The 27075-nt window shown below is 36.8% G+C and overlaps 1 protein-coding gene across 4 annotated transcripts in view; it reads right to left on the bottom strand.

Annotated features, from left to right (window-relative positions):
- Positions 1-12: 12 nt before the first annotated feature.
- The window catches only part of LOC132704532 (LIM domain only protein 3-like), a 102805-nt gene continuing 75742 nt past the window's right edge, over positions 13-27075 (bottom strand). For 2 of the 4 annotated variants that reach the window (XM_060674573.1, XM_060674572.1), the window contains exons 3-6: positions 9629-9917; positions 4677-4802; positions 4092-4233; positions 13-1584 (exon numbers count right to left, since the gene is read on the bottom strand). In XM_060674573.1, the coding sequence (XP_060530556.1) occupies positions 1309-1584; positions 4092-4233; positions 4677-4802; positions 9629-9917 (833 nt within the window). In that variant the 3' untranslated portion in view covers positions 13-1308. The remainder of the gene's footprint in view (positions 1585-4091; positions 4234-4676; positions 4803-9628; positions 9918-27075) is intronic. The other 2 variants (XM_060674575.1, XM_060674576.1) reach the window with 2 other exon arrangements.

Raw genomic sequence — 27075 nt, forward strand, 5'->3', positions numbered from 1 at the left:
ATGGCGCAAATAGTTAAAGCAAGGTAACTTCTGTATGAATATTTCCTTAGGATCCTTATAGCATTCTGTGGTAAGATAAGGTGCTAGCGAAGTACGTAAGGATTGTTCTGTTCGTGTTATGAATAGATTATTATTTATTTTCATATATTTAGAATGGTTCGACAACTTATCTGAGAAGTGTTTTCATGTGTCCTCTACTGACGTTGACTTTATTGTTATAGGTCGACACCTGAATACAACAAGTGTATTGTTTAAAAATGAGGCATTTTATGTATTAAAAACAGGGCAGTTTGTAGGTTAGGGACAACAACAAAGCGAGTATAACCAAAAAAATTACAACATTTATTTATATTTTTAACTATTTACATTTATCATTAATAATAATAACATTTAAGAAAAAACAACGTGGTAATGGAAATCGCCGCATACTTGTTGCTAGAAATTCAAATATTTTAAGAAAAAGTTATTGTTGCTGCTTTGCAAATTAAATAATGTTCTTCCAACAAATGAAAGGAACAAATAGGGTCTCAAAACTAAGCAGGGAAACAAACAAAAAACTTCGATTGATATAAAAATATATCAGGCTCAAGAGATTAACAAAAACAGCGCATATATAGATATGTATAAAAAAGCTACGTTATCCAGATTTGACATCGAAGGAATTTTTTTTCGAATTATATCACAAAAACGAGAACCAAATTTTTCTTTATTTTATACAAGTTTTACATCGTATTTGAATCACGTAAAGATGGTTTTATAGTTACACAAGGATTTTTCAAACGTCGTCAATATCCAACCAAGTTGATGATAACAATTTCAAATCGAATCGATATTCCAGTTTTGTTCGCGAAACGCATGACGAATTTGAAACGATTAATGTCACAGTTGAGGAGCATACCTTTATACGGTCATCACATTACGACTGTGGAACTGCTTTTTGTAAAGGAAAAATAATTAACTGTCGGCTTGGCATCAGAATTTCTGGTCTCTTCCTCTCTTTTCTAGATAAAACTCCGGAAAAATTGTGTCCCATTAAAGTGAATAATTTTATCAATTTTTGGAAATCACCGTGCAAAAGTATTACAATGTTCGATATTTTTGGAATTTTGGAAACAGTAAAATCGTATACTAAAAGACCTATACAGAATACGAAAGTAACGTTACTTTGAAAAATATGGCATTTTTAAAAACCTGTTAATATATCGACTATATGACTAGCTTCATTGAGATCATCTGTCTCGTCGGTCAAGACAGCGGACATAACAATCAAATCCAAAATAGTACATTGTCACTTTTTTTAAACGACGGTCAGTGCGGCAACGTCGTCTCTAGAGTTTCGGAATCGGGACTACCGTAACCGCTGCTGCCGTCATCCCCGTGATGTCTTCCACCAGGGGCTGCGCCTTGCGGATTCAGAATCCCCACGCAAGCTGCGCTAGTGAGCTGCCGCTGTCGCTCGTCCAAAATCTTCGCGCTGTAAAATGACAGTTGTTGATGGTGGAATTGATGTGGTGGTTGGTAGGCTGGTCTCGAGGGGTTAGCACCGACGGGTAAAATGGACGTTACGGCCTCTCCCCCCGCCGGCTGAAAGAGACCAACCTAGGTGTTTTTTAAAAAATATCGGTTTTAATTTTATTCACATTTCGCGCAATGATCTACGAGGCGTATCGACAAAGAGAGTTCATACAAACATAGGAAGATACATGTTTATTGGGACAAAAAGGTTGTTATACGGAACATCTTAAGTTATCTTTGTATAAATAAATAAATAAAACCGCCCTTATTTTAAGCTAGGCGAAGGTCCGCTGATCTGTTAACTTAACCGAGTATGTAACAAGACATTGCAAAGTTAAAAGATAAAAAACAACATTAAATAAAAAGAATCGATTAACAATCTAGGTAGTTTCCCGTAAGAGATATTTTTTTAAATGAACTTTAAAAGCGCAATGAGAGACATAGTTTGTTACGTGAGCTCTTCGTTTAAGGTTATAAATAAATCGAATACCTACAGGAATTCTGTGCTTCTTGCAATTTATATTTTGTCAAAACATCCAAGCAGCGTCCCCAGACGAAAATACAGTAATTTAGATGATTCAAAATCAGTGTTTCAAAGAGATTTTTCTTATCCTAAAGTCTAGAATATCTTTAATTTTTGTAAATGTAAATGTAAAAATGGAAACTTGTGTACGAAATGTGAGTTCATTATCAAAGATGATACTCAAGTTTTTACATTCTTCAACAGCTGGAATTTTAAATTTATAAATGTATCCAAGTTTTGGACGGGCCAATACTTAGCGGGCTCAAAATATATTGATACAGACTTATTCGGGTTTAATTTCAAGCCAAGAGTATCTGCATCAGACCGGGAAAAAGATATATGTATTTGCATGGCATCAGCATACCTGTGACTATGCCTGTGACCACATATTTGTTGTATAAATAATGAAGAAAAGAGGTCCTAATAATGAGCCTTCAGGGACCACCCTGCCAAACTCCTAAGGCTTTCGATCTAATGTTGCCAATCGAAACTAGGTGATCCAGATAATTACGAATCAATTGAATCGTCTTAAATTTAAACCTGTAGCATTTTAACTTGGCACAGAGCATATCATGATTGAGGGTATCGAAAGCTGCTGAGAGAATCTCATCCAAAACTTTGAGCAAAGCCTTAGCCGTACGTACGTACCCTTTGCGAAATCCTGACTGTAATTTAGGTAAAAGGTGTTAGGCTTGCTCACTCTTGGTAACGGTGTAACCTCTGCTACCTGTACCTACCTGCTACCTACAGTACTGTTGAACAGCAAAGTTTTAGAATTTCTAGAGTAATTCCATTCGTACCGAGTGCTGTGGATTTCAATCCCACCATAGCCCAGAAACCCCCCTCCTCGTTTACCGGTTCGAGCTCAAATTCCGCCGATATATATTTTGTACTAAGATATTTGGCGAAAATTAACAGTATTAGGAATCTGACGTACTGTTCAGGATTCCTCGAATGTTTAGGAAAATCGACGCCCTTTTTTGGTATCTTGTAGATGTTCAGAAGGCCTCTTTTGACGTTTTCGTACGACTAACACAGTCAATATACGATTTTTTTTCATCCCGTACAGCCGAGGTAAAAATATTTCTAATTTCCTTATAAGCCTCTCAGTTTTGTACATTTTGTATTACGCTTATACATTATACGTAAAGCGTCGGTAAACCAACCAACGAGCAGGCGGTTTCGTTACCCATTTCTCTGTTGGTGCGTGGTAGTTAAAAAGAGTTATGATCATGTCAGAAAGCATAGCAGCATTCTGGCTTATATTAACACAATCAAAGACTTGCCAACAAGATATCAAAATGTCGTGCAAAGTTTCGCACAGATATAATACATTTGATGTATTACGGTATTTATTATACAGGATGATTAAATTGATAGATTTTTACAGAAAACAGGATATAGGATTATTATAAAAATTTGATTGGTAAGTTTAAGCGTCATTGAAATTTTATATGGGGCAAACTATATATATTATCCCATTTTCGAATTTTTCTAGCAATTCAAAACATATGTAGAATTGAAACGGTTAGACCTGGTGCAAAGTCGAAGGCACTTTGCTGGCGCAATTTAACCGCGAATTAAGAAAGCAACAGCATGTCAAGAATCCTAGACGAAAAAATAATTACTTTTTTGTATCGGTTATTATTATTTTCCTGACAATAAATGCTTGATATACTTTTCAAGCACGAAATGTGCAACTTGATAATTCTTCTGCCTTTTGTCCCAACATGCATGTAAAACGTCCAATGTAATTTTCGATTTTTATTTATAATCCCGAAACGCTAGAAAAACATAACCAAAAAAAATTAATTATTTTTAGAGCTTCATTTTTAAATCACTATAAAAATAAAATATTTGTAAGCAATTATTGGTGCCGGCAGTAGTTTTTGAGATAATGAAATGTCCGTTGCTGTACTTTGCTACGGGCGAATTTTAATTGAATTCTTAGTCGCCCAGCATTTCACCTAACCTACTTATGACTCTTAATTTTCTTTAAATTGCGAAAATTCGATTCATACAAAAAGGAAGATATGACAATGAATCATCATACCTGTAAATTACTGACTTGCCTTCTGATGTGCGCTAAACTACTAGGATTGTACGCCATATTGGCGAAGACCAGTCTTTCCTCGTAGTCGTATTCGCATAAGATTTTGTTCTCACATAAATAGAATCTATCTCCTACGCAAAACCTGAAACAAGAAAACAGTAATCAGTTCGTTGGTTTCCCCAAATTGCTCATGTTACGAGCAATTACAGAAAATTGTCGTTAGATAAAATTGACTGCCAAGCAACCGAATACTGATATGCGTCATCACCTTGCCTTTTCATCGGAAGTGAATGGAAAGTAAAAAATATGCTATTCATATTCTACTTATACATTTTTTGAGACCTCGGCTATAAACAGCTGGTGCCTATTTTTGAAAGTTCTCCATTACAGGCATCTATATTTATATAGGTCAAGAGTAATACAGTTTTCAGACTGGTTGGTTGTTTAGTATTCGGATATGCTCCATGTCCCAACAAGTGAAGATTTTGCGCGACAAAGTGGCGAGTTTAATGTAACAAATATATAACAAACGAGATATATTATATCTCCTTCTGGATGCTCGCATTTGTACGAAAGTCGTTTTACCTGTGATTGCATTGCTGACAGGCGAAACATTCAAGATGATAAACGTTGTTTTTCGCCCTCATAACCATTTCGAATGCGGGGATGACTTTATTGCACGCCGCGCAGTATCCCGTCGTGCCGAATAACCTGAAATTAAAGTGAAAAGGGGGGTGGGGGGTAGTTAATATTACATTTTTAATCCACACCTTCGTCAAATTTAAATCGGGGCTAATGAAAATTTCGGAAAGGTCGAAAGCACTTTCAACATTTCACATGAGTTGTTGATTCCAAAAAAAAAAAGAAAGCGCTCATGATAATCAATGATCAGTTCCTTCAAAACAATTCTCGTGCTGATTTACAACGTCTTAAATTCTCGTCGATTCAGGGAGAACAACGTAATAATGTTCAGATTTGTCCAATAAACAGGGTTATTTAGTTATATTATTGTGACTAAAATTGAGAGCTTTAATAAAGTTTCACTTTTTAAAGTCATTCACCATATATCCGACTCAAAAAAGATCTATATTATTGCATTTTTTAATTCTTCGATCAAAATATTATTTATTATTATTTTTATAATTATTATTAGTATTACCATTATTATTATTATTATTATTTTTTTCTCCTTGTTAGGGTAGCAGCTTTAGTGGGGTTTATTAACCAGTCACTAAAGTTGGGGGGGGGGGGGGGGGGGAGGTTTATGTCTCCGGGATATTCAGGGTCTTTCGGACGATTTTGCAAGTTTCAAGTATTACGGACTTTTGCATTTTTGTAACGATGGTTTTGTTCGTTATATTCAGTCTTTCCAGGTATCCTGCAAGCTTCTTGGTAACTAGCCCAGTGGCCGATATAATTACAGGGATAACATGTACTGCTTTTAGGGTGAGTATTTTTTTATATTCCTCTGCCAAGTCGTAATACTTATTAATTTTTTCTCTCTCTTTCTGTTCCAGGTTGTGGTGCGAGGTATGTGAGACGTCGATGAAATACGCCTTTTTATTAGCCTTATCCAGCAGAATAATGTCTGGTCTATTGCTGGCTATTGGTTTATCTGTTACTATAGGTGTATCCCAATATAGCCGATAATTTTCGTTCTCAAGAACTGGAGCAGGTATGTATTTAAAATATGGACTGTATTTTCCCTCTCCTAGGTTGCATAGCATTGCTACTTCTTGGTGTACAATATTTGCTGTTAAATTGTGCCTTTTGGTGTATTCAGACGGAGCTAGCGTTTGACATCCTGCTATTACATGTTCGATGGTCTCTGGCACCCGTCCACACATACGACATTTATCATCATCTATTCTGATCTTTTGGATATACTTCTTATAATTCCTAGTCGCTATGCTTCCATCCTGAATAGCTGTGATAAATCCTTCAGTTTCAGCGAATAGCCGCCCCTTAACTAACCAATTTGTTGATTCGCTCCCAGCAGTTTTTAAACTAGCTGGATATTTTCCATGAAGGGGCTTACTCAACCACTTCTCTTTTACCTCATCAAGTGTTGGTATCTCTTTTATTTCATTTTTTCTGAGATCTACAGCTGAGTATCTATCCGACTGACAAGCGAGCTTATGCAACGTCGAAGTATCTTTTTTACGGTGGAAGAACTTCTTTAACTGATTTACTTGACGCCTATGCAGTATGTTGAGGTCAGCCAATCCTCTTCCGCCCGTCGATCTTGGTAAGTATAGCCTTTCAGTGCATGCCTTAGGATGGTGAATTCTATGCTCTGTCATGAGGGTCCTTATTTTCCTGTTTAGCCTCTCCAAGTCAGTGTTAGACCATTTTAATATACCAAACGTGTACGTGATTACCGGTACCGCCCATGTGTTTAGAGCTTTAATTTTGTTTTTTCCGTTTAGTTCCGTTTTTAATATTTTTATCACCCTGTTTTGCAGTTTAGTTTCTATATTAGCCTTAGCATTGTTCTGATTAATATTAAGATCCTGCTCATATCCTAGATATTTATAATACGCGTTGTTAAGATACATTATTTCGGTTTCAGATTCCAGCTTATCATCAGTTTTTGGTATACCTTTATGAGCTATAAGTTTGGCACACTTATCCAACCCGAATCTCATTTGGATGTCATCTGAGAATTGTTGTGTGAGTTGGATTAATCTATTCAGTGTGTTTTCAGATCCCGCATATAGCTTCAGATCGTCAACGTAAAAGAGGTGGCTTAGTTTATACTTTTGGTCTCCATTTTCAGCTCGTATCCTAGGTTCCATCTTTTTAAGGCCCAGGAGAGGGGATTCAGGCTCAGGATTTATTATTATTATTATTATTATTATTAATTTTATTATTATTATTATTTTAATGAAGAAAAAATGGATCAAAAACATACTGTAAATTTCAATTCTAGTAAACTTACTACCTTGCGTAAATGTAAGGTAATGTAATTAGGTACCTCCTAAACAAATTTACAGCTTCAGCAATTTTGCACTTTGAATTATTATTTTTTAATGTGTCTCTTATAATTACTTGCTTGAGTCTGATTAGGAAGAATTTGAACAAAATTGTTTAATTTGGAAAAAAAACTTTTTCGAATATCATTTTTTTGATTTTTTACTTTTGTGCAAGTTTTATATTTAAGACTACACACTATAACGTTAGACTTAGAACCATCGACAATAAAATACCATTCTTGTCGATCGTGCACCCCAAATGCACGATCGACAAGAATGGTATTTTATTGTCGCAGTGTATAAAAAAAAAATCCTATATGCTGTATATGACCACATTGTAGAACTTCGTTCTCGCGTTGCAATTGATACATTAACGTTGATATAGTCAATAATCAACAATCAACGCCTCAATTATCTACCTAAATGCAAGAGTCCGCAGGCACGCGTGGCGATTCGGACGGAAAAAAAAACAGAGCCGCAAAAGTTATTTTAATAAAACTCCGCCGAAGGTCCGGGCGAAACTAATTAGAAAAGTGACAACGTGTTCTGCTGCCATTTAATCGAAGTCAATTTACTGTAATGTAATTTTTATAGCGACGGCGTAGCTATAAATTTTATAGCAATCTACAAGCGGAAATTGGTGTGGCCCGACAAGGGCCGTATAAATGTTGGATCCGAATAGTTTTTCGAATCATTTTGCGGGCAGATTCGGAAATGAAATTCGCCCGACGCTGAAAGGGAGAAAATCTCCTCGGACGGAAATACAAGCTGTTCATTCATTCATTACTTTATAAAGGGTATTACAGACTCAATGATCCATTAAAAGTATCTAGAGAACTCAAATTTTGGTTACGATGGTAGGAGTCTATGGTCTACGTCAAGGATTGTACACCGTGTGCCAAATAAAACGACCCGTATGAATTCTTGTTGAATTTAAAGCTGCCCACATTAGGTCACTTGGCAATATTAGGTATTTTTTAAATAGCAAAAACATGATCCTACTTCTTTTAAAGCAACACCTATTTGAGACACAAAATTCGAATAGTAATTTCTTAAGAAAGTAACCTTTATTTTAACCAAGGATTCCAAAAATGTCGATATATACAGGGTGTTACATATAAAATAACGAAGTTGATATCGGAGGGAACATTTTTGGGACACCCTGTGTCAACAAAATTATAACATTTTTAATCTTCAGGAGAGTCCACGAAACTTTGGTACGAAACTTTTTTTCGTATCTCCTATGGGTTTCCAGACCGTATAGTGGGTCGATTTATTTGGCACACTGTGTACATAATCTTTGTCTACATTTTAAGAATACCACCATCGCAGTGTTGTCAGATCTACGCTAAACTCTAAAAAATCCTGTTTTTTATGCTCAGAATATGGTATTTTTTATACCTAAATGCATGGATCTGATCTCGTGAAAAATCTGGATTTTATCCTCTGAATAAAACTAATAAAAAAACTCTGTCGAATGGTATTTTCTATATCTAACTGCATTACCATGAAAAAAAGTGACACATTAAATTTTTGTGCTTGTATGTTATATCAATATTTTAGTTTTAAACACTGTGACTATAAAACACAGAGTGTTTAATTTAATTTTTTTAAATACGCGGGTATTTTTGCATTAGCATGTTAACAGTCGAAGTTGAAAACTACATGGTGTCTCATTTAAAATACAGAGTTGTTGACTTTTAGGTGGTGGCAACAGTACGACGGCGAGGTTCATTGCAACCAAAACAGTCATCAATACGCTCTATTACTGATGACGTAGCATCGACCATTTTGGTTGGTTAGTTTTGGTTAGTTTTATATATGGTGCGACACCCATGGACACTATAAGGAAACGGTGGCATTTTTTTTAATGAGCCTGCATCTAGTAGAAAAAGAGTATTCAATTCAACGCTTTTTACTTTCAGAAAAAAAAAATTAAAAACCACATATTAGACTACCATCAGGCCATGACAAGTGGACATTTTGAAAATTGGGTAAAAAATTCTCTTCTTCCAAATAGCCCAGCGTAATAGCTTATGAATATGGTAGTTATCACTTCACAGTTCAGCTAAAATAGTACCAACGATCAGCAGCAAAAAAGAGGTATTACAAACTGGTTTGGTAAAGTGACACTTTCAGCATGCTGGATCGTTATATCAATGGGTATATTACTTACAAAAAAAACTACAACTTAATTAATTTAGGTAGTAGTTCTTTAATAGCTACTTAAGTTCTAGTTTTTAAAAAATAGCACGGGTCCGCGAACTTTTTGATCAACAAATTTTACTGATCCGTGGGAGAAAAAAGGTTGAGAAATTCTGAGTCAGTATTTCACTGAAATTGAAAATGTAACCTCGAAGATTTTGATTGCGGTATCCAACTAATATACTGTTACTCCTACTATTATACTACTAGTCTTAATAATGGACAAATGATCAACAACTCTGACACAGTCCAGAAAATTGATATTGACTATTTCTGGAAAATGGAGAAGTTGTTTTTTTTATTTTCTCATCGGCATTAATAAAAATAGCCGCGCCTTTGTGTAGGAATGCGACTCACCTAAGGTAGTCCCTTTTGCAAAGTATAAGATTCGCTTTTGTGTATAGGGTCGATCCGACTTCTCCCAGTCGACAGTCGCAGCACCCGCATTTTAAGCAGTCCTCGTGCCAGAACAGGTCCAATGCTTTCAGAAGAAACCTTTCAGTGATTCGTTTGCCGCAACCTGCACATTCTTTCGTCCCCGATCCCGATACGCTGTTTGCCGCGGCTGAAACTGGCATCGGTGATGGTCCCGTGACCGACAAGCCTGCCGTTCTGACATTAGTCGCTGATTGATCCCCGCCCGATTCTGGAAAAAACGTCTTAAATAAAACCGGCACCGGGAAGACGAGCACAAAGTTGACCACTTAATATTGCTAGATAATTGAACGTAGTTTAGTTGTATTTGAAATTAAATCAAAGATTTGAAGATGACGTAGGTCAATACTACCTTAAATTCAGCAAACTCATTTTTCAGTTTGAGTGTACACTCATTCCTTTAGAATGACACTATCGTTATTTTTTTAGAGCAATTTTTTCGATATTTTTAGTGTTACTTTTTTGACTTGTGATACATTTGTGCACCCTCTACACAACAGCTAAAATATTTAGCTTCATAAAATTACTTGAAATGTAAAACAAAATAATATAGTCTTTATTTACCAAAAATATTACTTAGAACATAATATGCAACAAGTCTGTTGAAAAAATGTGAAATATTCTATTTAAAAACCCATTCCAGTTTTCCAATTTTTAACTCTTTTAAAGCTTACATTAAAATGCTCGCAAGAAATGATACGAAAGACATCCCGTTTAAGATCATTAATTAATAGATTGCTAATTAATTTACAATTACGTGCCCAAGTATTTCCATGATAATGTTCTACAGCGAATGAAAACAGCTGGCCGGGATGAGCGGATGAGCTAAGGCAATTTCTTCAAGTGAATACTTTCGTAATTACGCTAAAAGCAAAAGTTTTACGGAAAGGGACTTGTGCGTTTATTTTTGAAATTTTGATCGATATTTCTTTGATGCAGACGACGAATAAATTGCAATTTATGGAAAACACGAAAACAAAGGTAGGGTAAACTTGGAGCTAATTAACAAAAGCAAAAGAAAAACGGTAACGGGAAATGAAAACAATTTTCATTGGACAGATTTCATTACGCGAAAAGATTTATACGGAGATCTTATATACATAGAACCCGAATGAGAAAGAGAAAGAGAGAGAGACATACGGAACTGGCAGCCGGGCATATCAACAAGAAAATTGGATCCCAAAATGTCTTTCCAATCTATTATAGCAACTCAATTTCTTAAATTACCCCATTTGGAATATATCAATTTCAGCGAAACCTATATTTCCACTACAAAAACGGTATTACAAATTTGCCCCGCTTACGGGGTCGATTCGAGTGAAAATGGTTGAGTTCGGTCCGGTTTGTTGCCACTGACGCGTGTTAATTTTCTTAGGAGTTAAACCACATACTAATATATATCGTAGATTGTTATAAATTTTCTTAATACTGACTTGTTATTGTTATGGGTAGTTTATTTTTTAAATAATCCTAACAATAATATATATATATATATATATATATATATATATATATATATATATATATATATATATTCCGGGATATCATCCGTTCGCTCGTTGAACTCCGACTGGAATCCTGCATCCGACTGGAATCCTGCAAATCCTGCATCCGACTGGAATCCTGCAGACGTTTCGCCAAAATCTCACTTGGCATCTTCAATGCTCGCGCTCCGAAAACACTTCGAACACTGTTCCAGTCGGAGTTCAACGAGCGAACGGATGATATCCCGGAATATAGTGTCATCACATTTTTCCATCCGCGAATCAATACGTGAGAATATCATACACCTTTACGGGAAGGAGACCTTTACAGCCACCAGTGTTCGAAGTGTTTTCGGAGCGCGAGCATTGAAGATGCCAAGTGAGATTTTGGCGAAACGTCTACAGGATTCCAGTCGGATGCAGGATTTGCAGGATTCCAGTCGGATGCAGGATTCCAGTCGGATGCAGGATTCCAGTCGGAGTTCAACGAGCGAACGGATGATATCCCGGAATATAGTGTCATCACATTTTTCCATTTGTGAATCAATACGTGAGGATATATATATATATATATATATATATATATATATATATATATATATATATATATATATATATATATATATATATATATATATATATATATATATATATATATATATATATATATATATATATATATATATATATATATATATATATATATATATATATATATATATATATAATATCACCAGATTAAAAAATCAGAAATATTTTGGTGATCTGCGCCAACAAAAACCTATACTAATTAAAAGCGGGTTTTTAATAAATCTTAAGTATAGAGAAGCAATACCAAAATGGGAAAGGAATAGAAAATATTTTAAGGTTGGCTGATTTTAAGGTATATAGGGTTGTCGAATATAGGTGCCGAATCGCTATCATTAAAATAAAAAAGATAATATAAAAAACATGTTATACTATCATATACTATATCTTCCATTCTTCAGCCTTTAGTTTAGTGAAGCACATAAATAAGCTCCCTAACTTAGTTGACGAACTTTTTTTATTATCACTTGTGTTTTTGTTTGCCAATTTAAGTTTGTTCGTAATATTAGTTTTTTAACCATTTGTAAAAATACATGAACTTATCGAGATTTTTTTTAATTTAAAAAATCAGAGAAAAATTTGTGCCGTTAATATGGCGAAGGGTTAATGAGGTAATGGGGCCGCTTTACTTTAGTATTATAATTGACTATCTTAATGTCTAGTTTTGATATTCTCAAGTCTCTGTAGGAAATCATAGAATAGCATATTTTTTGAAATACTTATTTATAGGTTGGCAACGTCTATTAATATTTAAAAATAATCACGGTGTCATATAAACGTTTCTTGAATAAATCATAATATGCAAAAATTTTAGGGTCCAGTTTGTTTTTGATGGTTTTACGGCAGCTTTATTAATAAAGCTAGTCTGTTGCCGCTTTCATAACCCAAGAGAGCTTTTTTAGCTCTCTTGGAATTGTAGATAGACGGTGTTTTGTAGGTCGGTTGTGCGTAAACTTGTCAAAAAGGTGAAAACTTGTCAGGATAGGGTTTTTTTATACAGGATCCAGAGGCGTTAGTTTTCACAAACTCACAAATTTTAATATAAGGGGTGTTTTTTTTTCGATGTATAGAACTTTAAGATGCAATAAAACAACGATGGATTATTCGATTGACATGAATTTTATTTATCCGAAAGATAATCTTGTGGCATTACAGTTTAAATATGATTTCTGGCATATGACCGCCACGGCTGGCGAGGATGTAGTTCAGCTGGACGTCCAATTTTCCATGACTTTTTCCAACATTTGTGTCCGTATATCGGCAATAACACGGCGAATGTTGTCTTCCAAATGGTCAAGCGTTTGTGGCTTATCCGCATAGACCAATGACTTTACATAGCCCCACAGAAAGTAGTCTAGCGGTGTTAAATCACAAGATCTTGGAGGCCAATTCATCACAGGTCCAAAACGTGAAATTAGGCGGTCACCAAACGTGTCTTTCAATAAATCGATTGTGGCACGAGCTGTGTGACATTTTGCGCCGTCTTCTTGAAACCACATCTCCTGGACATCATGGTTATTCAATTCAGGAATGAAATAGTTAGTAATCATAGTTCGATACCGATCACCATTGACTTTAACGTTCTGGCCATCATCGTTTTTGAAGAAGTACGGACCAATGATTCTACCAGCCCATAAAGCGCACCAAACAGTCAGTTTTTCTGGATGTAACGGTGTTTCGACATACACTTGAGGATTACCTTCGCTCCAAATGCGGCAGTTTTGTTTGTTGACGTAGCAATTCAACCAGAAGTGCGCTTCATCGCTAAACAAAATTCGCTTATGAAAATCGGGAACAACGGCAATCTCGTTTTGGGCCCATTCGACGAATCTACGCCTCACTTGATGATCGTTTGGCTTCAATTCTTGCACGAGTTGGATTTTGTAAGCACGTAAACCAAGATCCTTCCGCAAAATCTTCCATAAAGTGGATGGACACAGATCCAATTCCTGTGCTCGCTGGCGGATGGACTCATTCGGGTCTTCCTCAATGCTACGCTCTACAGCAGCAATAGCTTCTTCTGTAAGCACCGTACGGCGTCTCTGGGGATGAGAGTTATCAATAACGCAGCTATTTCAATTACAAAACATATATATTCGATTTTATTTTATAATAAGAATAATAATTACGAAATGTCACCTCTCTTTGACTATATGCGCGTAATAGTTGAAACTCCTTTTCTATATTATTTATTCGTTAAGATGGCCCTGCTAGCTAAGATAGAATTGTAATCTGAGTTAACTGTGGACCACTGGGTCTAAAGCATTTGTAAACAGATTATATTGTATAGCATTTTGATTTAGGAAAAAACTGCTTCTCGATAAAGTAAGTGAATCGAATCTGTCCGGTATTAAAGCGTCCGGCTCGGCAGTCCCGAGGAAATTTAACGATTCTGTCAGTAACAGTCCGGCACACAAAAGCCGGGGAATTAATCCTACCCGAATCTCCATTATGATGATAATAACGGTCTATGCTGATTATGTCGTTCACATTCGACTATTAACGTTCAACGTTAACTAGCGCCTATTCAGCTACCCTGAATGAATAATAAAATCAACCATAATTACATTGAGATAAGTCCGTTTACTACGATCGTTCTGCCTTTGGATGGCAGCGGCGGGTAACTGAGCTCTGGATCGCAGCGCTGCGAACTGAAGACAGCCTAGTCAAATATCAATTTTCTATATGAATATATTGGTGAATTGACTGGGTTAATAAAAAGTTGCTTCTCGCTACTGGTCGACTGGAGATTCTTGCGCAGTGAAAACATAATGAAATAAATAATGAAAGTTTTGGAAAATAAATAAATAAAATCTGCAGTAATTGAACTGAGGTGACTTTTACTTGATGAAAACCTTAATTAATGTTGTGAGAATTTAAGTTTAATAAGAGATATTTAAATCTAATTGAATATTAAGCAATACATTTGAATATCTCATTTTGTTAATCTCCATGGCTTCCAATAAATTTAATTTTCTACTTTAATATCAAAGTTGTCGTCAAAAATGTGTTTTTCTGTGTTTAAGTGTGTGTGCACAATTGGAATCTAGTCTATTGTTTTTAAACGCTCTTTTATGTTCGTTAATGCGTTTCTCGAAGGATCTACCTGGTTGTTCAATATAAATTTTAGTACAAGATCCGCATTTCAACCTGTAGACACCTGATTTTTGAGTTTTTGGACATTTCGTTTTGTTGTTTTTTAAAATTTTCCTATTGTGTTGTTAGTTGTGAAAGCTATTTTTAAACCACATTTTGACAAATTTTTTGAAACTTTTTCACTGGGTTCTCCTAGGTATGTAATTGTTTTAAATTGTTCGTGTTCCGTATCAGGTGTTGGATGAATAGAGTTTACTGTTGTTATGGGTAATTTTATCTATAATGGACGGATTATACCACTGAACAACAGCTACAATAATTATTCTGTCAGATGTAATTAAACCCAAATTCCAATTGCTGGAAGACATTCAGAGTTCGTTAGGTGAAAAAGGAGACAAATCAAAATGTAAATGTCCTTTTAAAATTTCCGACACAGGCGTAGCCTTCTCAGCGAACCTCCACAGAATAAATTTATGCTCTACGTGTCTGTATGTCGAATGCGTGAGCATTCTCTTCAACTTGTCGAAACGATTTATTGTTTTTTATTGGAAATTGTCAATAAATTCAAACTCAAGAAGACGCACATATCAAACACTGCATCGGAAGATACAGTCAAGGTAAAAGAAACGAAGCTGGTCAAAATCCTGTAGATTTCTGCATAGAAAATAACATGGCTATCACCAGCGGGATGTTCTCTCATCACCCAAGATATCATGGGCAATGTAAAAATCAAACCGACTACATATTGGTTCATACTAGATGGAGATCAAGTGTCAATAATGTCAAAACCTAGCCGGGACACGAGTGCGGAAGCGATCATAAACTTCTTTTAGTAAAAATAAAAATACACATCTCCCCTTCTAGAGGGAAAAATAGGATCCCCCGCCTAAAACCTGAAAACTTGCACCAATCCGAGCAAGAATTGGAAAGCAAATTTAGATTCCCTTGCAAGCATAAATATAAATTGTACCAATGCCAAAGAAATTTGGCAAAGTCTCAAAACAACTCTGACAAACTCAAACGAACGAGTATTATAGCTAAATAACACTCAAACAAATGTAAAAAAAACAGTGGATGGCCGATGAAACTTGCAACATAGTGTAAAGAAGGAAGAATCTTAGAAAAACGACAAGAGGAAAAAAAATCAACACTGGCTCACGAGACCGATGATGTACCTCTACAATCATACCGTTGCACAAAAAAGGGTCTAGTACAAAATGTAATAATTATAGAACTATAGCATTGATTTCTCATCCAAGCAAGCTAATGCCCAGGATGCTTCCTGGATTACACCAAGGAATTTGACTTTGGGATGTTCTGTCACAAATGGCGACTCCTCGACATTTGGTTCTCCTATTAATACAATTGTATAACAATAATATAACACTAATCAAAGTGGATGGGAAGACATTTGAAGCTTTTAACTTGGAACGACAGGGTTGTGTTTTGTCGCCCTCATTATTTAAAATATATGGAAAATTTATCATACGGAAAGCCTTGGACTGTTGGGAAGGAGGAGTCGTTATAGGTGGCAGAAGGATGGATAATCTCCGCTACGTTGATGACACCACACTTACTGCCAAAGACGAGCAGGAAATGTCGAGACTTATTGAACGAGTAGAAAGAGTATGCTACTAGATTGCACCCATTCAAGCTTTCGAGAACTAAGAGGAAATACTCTATCCGGGTGCCCAAATAAGCAAAAATGGCGGTTCAAGTCAAGAAGTCAGAAGAAGGATAGCTCTTGCTAAAACGGCAATGACCAAACTTAACAAAACACACACAGAAGATTAGTGAGGATCTCTTGGACAACCCATAGAACTAACATATCCATACCTGAAGAACTTAAAATCCAATGATTGTCAGCTAAAATCAAACAGCAAATTCTTAAGTATTTTGGATATGTGAGCTGGAGGAAAGATGACAATATCGAAAAACTTATGGTTCACGGAAAAGTAGAAGGAACACGACCTAGAGGACGCTCTCCAAAACGGTGGCTGGACCAGGTGAAACAGTTTACAGAAAAATCGTCCCAGGACGGTATTAAAAGCACGTCAGATAGAGATGAACGAAGAAACATTGCCAACAACACAATATGAGGCAAAGATAGATCACGATACTTCAAACATGAAATGAACGACTGGGGAGAAAGAGATGCAAAATTATCAAGTCAATATATAAAATTACGAATATGGAAAATCAGAATGTTTTTGGGTGATTTTATTGAAATATATTGGTGGAATGTGATAATTTTGCCTTGTTTATTTCCTTTTATGGTCAATGAAGCGACCGCTAGTACATCTATAGATTGTTAAGGTTAAGGCGTGATACATGGGACCAATAAAACTTATAACGCATTGACGTTTCTTGTGTGAAAAGTTACTAACTAAAATAAATACGCTTGCCTTTACTTGCGGCCTCTTTATTTAACTTTTCTACACATCTATATCTCGCTTATTTCCATAACTATATAGATATAGATTACTATGAACTTTGATACTATCTATAAATTTAAATTTTGAAGATGGATTCGTCGTTAACATATTAGCGGAAAATTACCGTGCAACTGGTTGGACCGATTGTCTGTCTAGCCTGTGTCGAGATTGGAATTTCGGTATACCGGCGCAGATCAACTAATATTGAACACCATTGTTACTACAGGGTGGGACAGAAAACGGCTCTTGTCGGGTCGATAATTCTACCCAATAATTCAATTGATTCCGCATTGGTTTGGATCGTTAAGGGAGAATAGGTTCTCGTGAAGAATTCGTCGTGAGCGTTACACACGCAGACCCGCAATTATACTCCCTGAAACGTCGCGGCGACGTAAGCGGGCGAAATAACTGCGGTCGTGGCAACACAAACACCCCGAATTTAATTACAGATGGCGCCATTAAACCGTTTTCGGCATAATTGCGGGAGCCCGTTTGGGCTATGACATCGCCCGACGTAATATGCTAATTTCGGAAAATAATCCCGAAGACGGAAATTAAGAAGCTAGTCTCTCGCTCGTTTTGAATACGTATATATAAGGCGGTTGCGCTCGTCGCCAGCGCGCTTGTTTTCATCACTTTTCTCAACTATTTTAATTAAGGCGACGCCTAATTTAACTAGACAAATCTTCGCGAATACAGAGAAGGGACGCTTTTGTTATTGTCGGCGCCCGAGTTTCCTCGCTGATTACGTCTTTTCTGTGGACGCCTAGGTGAACGCGATCCCCGTTGTTTGGAGCTATTTAAAATTTCCGTAATTATACCGTCGAGGCTTGCCGCAATCGGCCCTAAAACAAAGCCTTCCGAAGTGTCCCAGGGAACACTATCCAGATTTTGCTCCTTTGTAAACTGAGAAGCTTGTTTGTGCGGCTATTCGAAATCCGCAATCCATTGTGGCTATTATTTTGTCACCGCTGCTTAAACCTGTTGCGTCGTTATTCACCATTTAAGTTTAGCAATATTTATTTTTTTCTGCTGCTGCATACACCAACTGGTACTTACAATACAAAAGGCCTAACTGATGTACAAATGTATACATGTAGACTAAAAAGCAGTACAACCAAGTTACTTTAAAAAAGAAAGGCGATTACACAAAAAAGACTTAAAACTAGTAAAACTATGCTCTGGCAAGATTTCGCACTTTAGGCAAAGTGCGAAATTATTAGATATTTCGGACATTGCCTACACTGTGGATTGACAATCTTAGGTTTGCCAAATGTGTAACGGGCACACTATAAAATAAGCTGATGTCGCGATTGCAGACACTCGAAACTTGTCGCTGCGTGTTCACATAATCGAGACAGGATGCGACTTCACTGAATTCTCATTTCGTATATCTTTTTAGTTGTAAAAGTTTAATCATTATCTGATCGAAGAAGACATATACAAGTATGATTGGCGCGAGTGAAATGAAAGCGAGATTTTTGGAGAAATTAAAGAGTATGCAAAAACCAATAAATGAATTTTACATTCCAACGATAGTACGAATCATTAATTAAAGAAGTTGAAGAGGTGACGTCTTAAACGTTACCATGTGTTACATGTTGGCGCCATTAAAAAGTTAATTTTGCCATTTTCTGAGCAAATTACTGAAGTGAAATTCTTTGTGCCCAATGAAGAATTGTTTGAAGTGCTAGATAATGCTCACAAGGAATGTGGTCATGCTGGAAGAGACATTATGATTAAAGCATACAAAAAAAGGAATAACAAGTCGATCTTATAGATATGCAGACTTGTCCAGATGGTGATATTAAATATATCCTTAATTACCAGGATCATCTTTCAAAATATCTAGTTTTACTGCCACTAAAAGCGAAAACAGCCGAAGAGGTCGCTTATTGTTTAATAGACATTTTTTGCATTTTGGGAATTTGCAAATCGCAAGAACTGTAATGAAAAAATCTGCAGATGCTTTTTGCAAAATTGTTACTGAACATGGTTGCAAGGAATAGCTTTTTTAAAATCAAAGACGTCCCGAAACATTTTTCATTTGGAGGGCAAAGATGTAACTGCACCAAAAAATGTACCACTAACTCTTGTAAATGTAAAAGATTAAAATTGTTTTGCAATTCTAAGTGTCACCATCTTATACTAATAAGTGACGTAATTAACACTAAATATATTTTATAAGTTAGATATGTACTCTGCAAAGTAGGAGCCCTAATTCTACCCAAAGAGACCAAATGCGAACTTTGCCTATGTAAACCTAGGTATGACTGCATAACGGACTTTGCCGGTAACATTTGTATTAAATAAATCTCTATCAGACTCTCCTACCAATTTGTTACACTCTCGAAGCCTATTCAGAGGCTATCAGCGATCACAGAATAGTTTTTGTTGTGAATTTCTTAGCACAATGGAATAAAATTCTGTCAATTACATGACCGTGTTTGTATTTAACGTTATTTAAAATGTAATATATGTGATACGTATAAATAATACACTGCAGAGCCGAGCTGGTACTCAATGTTTTTATGTTGAATTCACTCAATATTACATTAAGCAGATCATATAAGGATATACACCATGTGCCCTAATAAACAAATATCTCAACTTTTTTTAAAATTATTTTAACCGTATCACAATTAACTTCTGCCTGTGGTATATAAATAACATAGACACACCCTGATCTAACCAAGGCATTATGACAGTCTTTATATTAAAATACTTATAGTTTCAATTTATAAGTTCTAGGGGCTTTAAATGCTGTATTCACATTGATCTGATAGTGGATGTTAATTTAAGAACTAAATTATTTATAGTATAATTAAATTAGTATATTATGCAACAAGTGTGGTAAACGGCATCTGACTCACGAGTTTATTTGACACAAGCGGAGATCAGCGGAGCGAGTTTTTAATAAACAAGTGAGTTAAAAAGTTTACCGAACTTGTTGCATCCTATATTTTTTCTACGACCGTTAGTTTTTGGTTACATTTTCATGACATGACCGTCAATTCAAAGCGTGGGAAATATCTAAGAAAACATCCGATTGCTCCCAAATCCCGGAAATGTCCGAAGTGGCTCGGATTCGTGGGAAACGAAACTGACGTGGTAAAGTGAAGATCAACACGTTCAATTGAGATTCTGGAATCTCCATGAGTGAATGAACTACTTTCTAATCCCAAAGTTGCCAAAAAACCTTTACAAACCTTCCAAACATAATTGTTCAAATATTTGCAGGTGTTTTGGAAATTTCTGTTTACAATGATTCAAAACTCTGAATAAGCCAACCTTAAAAGATTAATCGTGATGAATGATCCTGATAGTCGTGCTAGCTAAAAGTAAAGAAAAAAAAAACAGGACGACTGAATGTCACTGAAAATATTGTTCGGTTTAGTGCGTCACGAAAAGTTTTAACCTCAAACCTCCATGTAGGAGTAAAAGTTTTAAGAACGTTGTTTTTGTTCGGCCAATTCTTCTCTTACCTTCTTCGTTGCAATCCCACCCCTCATTGAGGGAGGCGTCAAGATGAGTAAAATTTGCGACCAGTTCGATGTTCTCTCCATTGATGTAACCAAACTGTTCACCGCACTCGTTTAGTTTATTTAGCAGAATCCTCAGGAGGTCTTAAAGGTTGTTAGCCAGAATTTGTGCTGTCATCTACATAGCGGATATTATTTATGGTGTGCCGTTGACTTTAATGATCATAGTACATTTTTGCACTAGTAGTTTCACAGAGAAGAGAGCTTCCCTCGGGCCAAGACCCTTGATAAAGGCGAACTGTGTGTCGCCATTCATCTCTTCACACTTTCTGTGTATTATAGAATGGATGACTCGAATAAACGCTTTAAGTGTGTGACTCATTAAGCTTATTAGTCTATGGTCTCCGCAGTTTTTAGGATTTGTTTTCTTTGGAATGGTGATAAACGTGGACTTTAGCCAATCCTGTGGAATTTGTCCAGAATCGTATATCACGTTAAATAGATATGACCGGGACTTCCTCCGCTCTTCAAACAATTTATTGAGTATCTGACTTCCGATTCAAGGATTTTTGTAAATTCCATATTTCTACAGTTGTTTGCGGGTTTATGGGTACGTTGATCTCAGAACAGTGCCTTCGCGTAATTTTTAAAGGTGGGATTCAGTTCGTTTATATCTAGAATCGGTTTTCCTTGGCTGCTTATTATTGACGTATTTCTTTTATTTCCTATTAGCTGATGGAGTCTTTCAGCCTTGTCACATTTTTCCTGGGTCCACTTTTCTTTAGCTTCCAAAATTTTTCTTTTGATACTCCGATTCATTTCATTATATTTATCTTGTTCGTTTTTAAGAATTCCACGATCGGCCACCAGACTAAATATTTCATCGAACATCCAGGGCTCGGCCCTTACTTGATTCTGTCGACCAATAAAAATTTCGGTGGCTGCGATTATGTTTCTATTCAGCTTACTCCGGATACCATTAGCTGTAATTTCTTGACTAGGATCGTTTTCTCGACAAAGCCTGTCGAGTTCAGTTTTCAGGTTTTCCTGTACTTCGGGCTGTCTTAGTTCCTGAATCCCATATTTTTGAGTCCCTCGCTTTTTTTATTGCATCTTACCTCTAAAACAGAAGTTTGCAATGAGAGGATTATCATCTGAGCCGATGTCTGCTCCCGGGTAGGCTGCAACGTGTATAATGCTATTTCGGTATTTTTTTTATCAAAATATAATCAACTTGATTTCGTTCAATGTTTCCCTGTTCATCCTGTGGAGACTTCCAGGTGTAGAGTTTTCTGGGGTGTAGTTTATAGAATGTGTTTTTAATAACCAGATCTTCCTCAAGACAGAACAGTATTAGCATCTCACCACGTTCGTCCCTATTGTCCAACCCGAAAGCCCCTGTTACCCCCCTTTTCATTTCCGACTTTTGAGTTATATCTTCGGGCTTCAATGAGTGCAGAATTTGTTCGTAAAAATTGAGTGCTTCCGTCCCTGCTTTGTCAGCTGTAGGCGCGTATATTTGACGTATATTGATGTTCATCGGTCTAGCATTCAGTTGTATAGGTATAATTCCGTATGAGTAAGCTACAACCTTCCTTACGTATTTATCCATCTCCTTCGACACAATAAAGACTACTCTATTTCTGTGATCTGGGTTGTTTTTTGCAGAATAGTAGAATGTTCTGTCGCTTTTTCTACATGTTCCACTATTAGGTCATCTTGTTTCAGCCATGCCAGAATGTCGATATTCATACTATTCATCTCTTGAATTGTATTATCCAGTCTTTAGTGTGTCTTGCCATGATAAAAAAGAGTGTAGGTCGACAGAAGGATGTCCTGTGGGAAATGGTTTGCTTGTTTGTAGTCGTCGTAGGTTTCCGTTACTTTCGACAACGTCAGGATATTTTCTTCATTCTCGATCTAAGGTTATACCACCTGAATTCGGTCGTCAGAGCCTCTTCTGTAGAAGGTTAACATTTGAATAGAAGAGGCTATCTTAGATGCATCACTACTAAAGTAATTACCAAACTCAAATTTCCCAATGTATCAATAACTTCTATTGAGTGCAAATTGAGACGTAATAAAAATCCCCACCCAACAAATTCCAATCGTGCTCGTTGATCCGAATCGAATCATTTAAGTCGGCAGCAGGATTGCGGAAACAGACGTCCGTGGCTGTTTTACCTTATCAACTTTTATAAATTGCCCCCGAAAGTCAACCCCACTTTGCATAAACCACCGTGGCATCGATTACCAGGCCCCCGCACGACCATGCGTTTCCAGATTGTATCCCGACTCTCCGTTGATATTCGAGTTTTATATTACCGGTTGACTTTTACTGAAATGGGACACATGCACACACACTTGCATGAGTTAAAAGCGCCCTTTCAAAACATGCGATTATAATTTAGCCGCTGATACTACTACGTACGAGGGACCATTATGCAGGGCGTTATGGAATTCCTGGCATGTTTTTAAGTGGCTGAATCTCGAAATCTAATGACACTTGGTATAAATATTCGTTGTGATGGTTGCAGTTTGGTTTTCAAGCAAAATTGTTTTCTAGATTGGTGACGGAAAAAATTAATATTTTTGATTAAATTAGAATTATTTACAAATTGGCAGCAAAATAGCTCCCAATAGTATTTGTAAATTTGATTTCGTTTTTACTAGTGATATTTGATTAAAAATCTAATTTTGTCCCACTCTGCTTTATAGCAAAATAAGATCTTGATAAATTCTTTGGGGGAAATGCAATTGCCGATTTAATTATTATGGGGTGTACTCAGCAACAGAAAACTTGTTAAGATAAGGACGAGCGTATACCAGAATTTACGTCCTGTATAGGGGCGAGGCACGATACTATCGAAAAGGAAATTTTAATATTTCCGTATTACAATCTCGGTACAATCTAGAATGAAGTTGATTAAATTTGGACGTGCCAATAGTAAGTCGCTTCTTTGATCTACAACCTACTATTACTGCTATAACTGCGTGTGGTGTGAGAATAAAAATCTTCTTCCTCTGCTTTAACAACACTACTCAAAGATTAACATAAATTCACTATAAAAGTTGCAAAAAAAGCAAAATAATATTTTTGATTAGTTGTAAAAAAAGTGAAATTTTGAAAACGCCTTTAAAAACCAAACATTAAAAATAATAATGATAATAATAATAATATTGCAGTTTTTGCTAGTGCGCCCTGTACTTTAGAATAATGAGCATTAGCACGGAGTTTTAAGTTATTTCCGTCATAATCTTTTTTCCACCTTAATTATGCTTTTTAAAAACTGACACTATAAAAGTTGGCCACCAACAGTTCGTTAATTCGACAGTTTTCTGCTGAGAGTGAGTGAGTGATAACCTACTGTGCTTTTTATTATTTTATCAGTAAAATACTATATACCAGAGTAAGAGATCCAATACTTTAACATTTTTAACAATGACGTGAAGTAATAAGTCTAATTCAAACAGCACTCGAGTCAGACGTAAATAAATAAAAACGTACGGAGTGGACCGGGAATGACACTACCGGATACATTGAGAATTTCGAGGGTCCTTAATATCAAACTCAGGTTTCGGGAGCGAGAGAAAAGTGTCATCACTCGCCTTAAATAATGCAACAAAAAAAGATTCAGGGGACTTAAAAACAAATTGATACAGATTTCGCCGTTTTGGGGTGAATTGCTATTATTTTTATTGTTTCATAACTAATCCACAATTTACTTACTCGTTCCATCTTAATTTCAAGAAATATGGAATAGAACGGTTAGTGTCTATTAAATGTCTTGGTTGTCAAGATCTCATTTGCCATTTTCAATGCCTACCATAACTTCCCGGCACCTTGTAACAATTTTGTTTACATGTGGGGTCAACTTATAACAGTAAAAACAAAGTTACGTTTACACTATTAATGTCAATATATAAGATAAGGATTAAGATTAACAGTTGGGAGAGCTAGCAGTCAGCCTGTCCATCACTGCGACCCAGAGGATCTATAGTGACTCTCTCCATAGCTATAGGGCTTTATCCAGGTTCGTCTCTCTAACCAGACTCCACAACTTCGATATTGGTTCCCTCGTATAGCTCTCTGCCTCTGGTTTGGTATCGCCCAGCAGATGGAAACGCATTCTCGCTAGGCCTTCCCAGTGGCACAGTACGTGTGCGGCTGTTTCCTACTCTTCCTGACAGAATCTACATTCTGCTTTTTCTTTCACTTCCATCAGGCTTAGATGTCTCTTAAGCCTGAAGTGGCCTGTCAGCAGACCTACCATTATTCTTACGGCTTTCCTATTGTAGCTTAGTAGGTTCGCTGTAAAATTGGCCGATGGGCCCCTTAGGAATTCCTTAGCCTGTCTTTGTCCCGGCATATCCCTCCACCATCGTCGGGATTCTCGGTCCATCCAATCCCTGATGGCTGTTTTTGCGCATTGACGACCCTTCGCGGGCTGCGTCGTCTGGGCCTTCATTACCTTTATACCCTCCGTGCCCCGGTACCCATGATAGAGTAACTTTGTTCTGGCTTGCTACCTCGTTTAATGCCTTATGGCAGTCCTGAACTAACTTGGATGTTATTTTATTAGATCGCAGGGTCTTTATAGCCGCTTGAATATCGGTGTAAATTGCAATTGATTTGTTACGGATCTTCCTCGCTTTTATTTCCCTTGCACAGTGTTCTAGTGCAGTGATCTCTGCTTGGAATACTGTTGGTAGCTTACCCATTGGAATAGAGATTTTCCTTTTCGTCCTGGGTTCGTATATTCCGGCTCCTACTACTTCTTGAGTTTTTGAGCCATCAGCATACCAGGTTATTTCTGCCTTGCTTGGTGGCCCGTTTTCCCAGTCTTCTCTGGCTGGGATTTGAGTCCTGTAGTGGTTAACGAAGCAATACTTAGGTGTTGTGTTGTCCGTAGGCAGCCCTAGGACATTGTCCGCCCTTACCTCCAAGTAAAGCTTGTTATGTTTCGTGCTATGTCCACCAATTATTGGGGACTGGCTTTGCAGTTATCTATATACTGTTGAACTTGCGTCCCCTTGTATATAGATCTGAATTGGTGGGATGTTCACAGACTCGCTAGTCTTTGGACGCTACTCAGCCGCCTTATCGCCTCCCCCTGCATGGTTCTTGTCCACCAGACAATCGGCCCATACGCTAACATTGGTCTCACTACTGCTAGATACAACCAAAGCCCCAGTTCTTTCCACACATCCTTCTGCATCTACGTAGTGCAATTGTTGCCCTAAGCGTGATCTTTTGAATGTGCGCTGCCCAGGTAAGTTTTTGGTCAAATATGACTCCTAAATATTTTACCTCCCTGGAGAAGTGTAGCCTTGTTCCATCTACCACCTGCGGTTTCAGTCCTGTGAGGATTCTCCTATTGGTAAATAGAACGACTGTCGTTTTCTTCGGGTTAACTGTTAGCCGCTCGTTTTGGCACCAGTTTTCCACGATTTTAATAGCCTCCTGACTTCTCTCTGACAGGCTATTGGCAAATTTTCCTCGTACCACAATCACTACGTCGTCTGCATATCCTAGGCAGTAGAAGCCTTCTGCAGAGATTTTTGGAGTAGGTCATCCACCAATACCGCAAAAAATCTATGCGGAAGGCTTCTACTGCCAATGTCAATATATAACCAGTACCCTGTCATCAGCATAGATAAGCCCTCCTGTAACAAGATTTCAGATTGTTACAACCTTCTATTTTAATCTCATCAGTAGTTTAAGTATTGGTTAAGAGGAAGACAATCTGAGTAGTGAATACACCTAAATTCTGCTTCCCCCGTTCTCTTGAGATGTCAAAATTCCTAACCAAAGAATTCTGATTTAATTTCGCGACTCATCTACAGATGGCAGCACATTATACAGATGTCTAACCGATGAAGTTTCGCCACTATTCTACAGAGCATGTACTGAGATTGACTTTGGTTTTTTATTAGCAACGGTAAATTTTGATGCGATTTCGAAGCACTGTGTAATCGAGTGTTTTCCAGGAGGAGATATACAAATAGAAAAATTCATTATAATTACATGTTGAAAAAATAGGCTTTATAGAAAGATATCGCTCCCCAATGCCCTGGAAGTTTTAATCGGAGTTCGACACCGGACAAACCGTACACCTATCAGAGGCAGGTTTGTGGAGAATATCCAGTTAGTTATTCAATAACAAACAGTGCACATTCGATTGAAAATTTAACCGCGCACTTGACATTACACTTGAAGCAATAAATGATCGAAATTATTAAGCGTTCGACACATCGTCCCGATGACGAAATTTAATTACCGC

Source organism: Cylas formicarius, unplaced genomic scaffold, assembly GCF_029955315.1.
Source record: "Cylas formicarius isolate icCylForm1 unplaced genomic scaffold, icCylForm1.1 PGA_scaffold_7__23_contigs__length_41026272, whole genome shotgun sequence".
Lineage (NCBI taxonomy): Eukaryota > Metazoa > Arthropoda > Insecta > Coleoptera > Brentidae > Cylas > Cylas formicarius.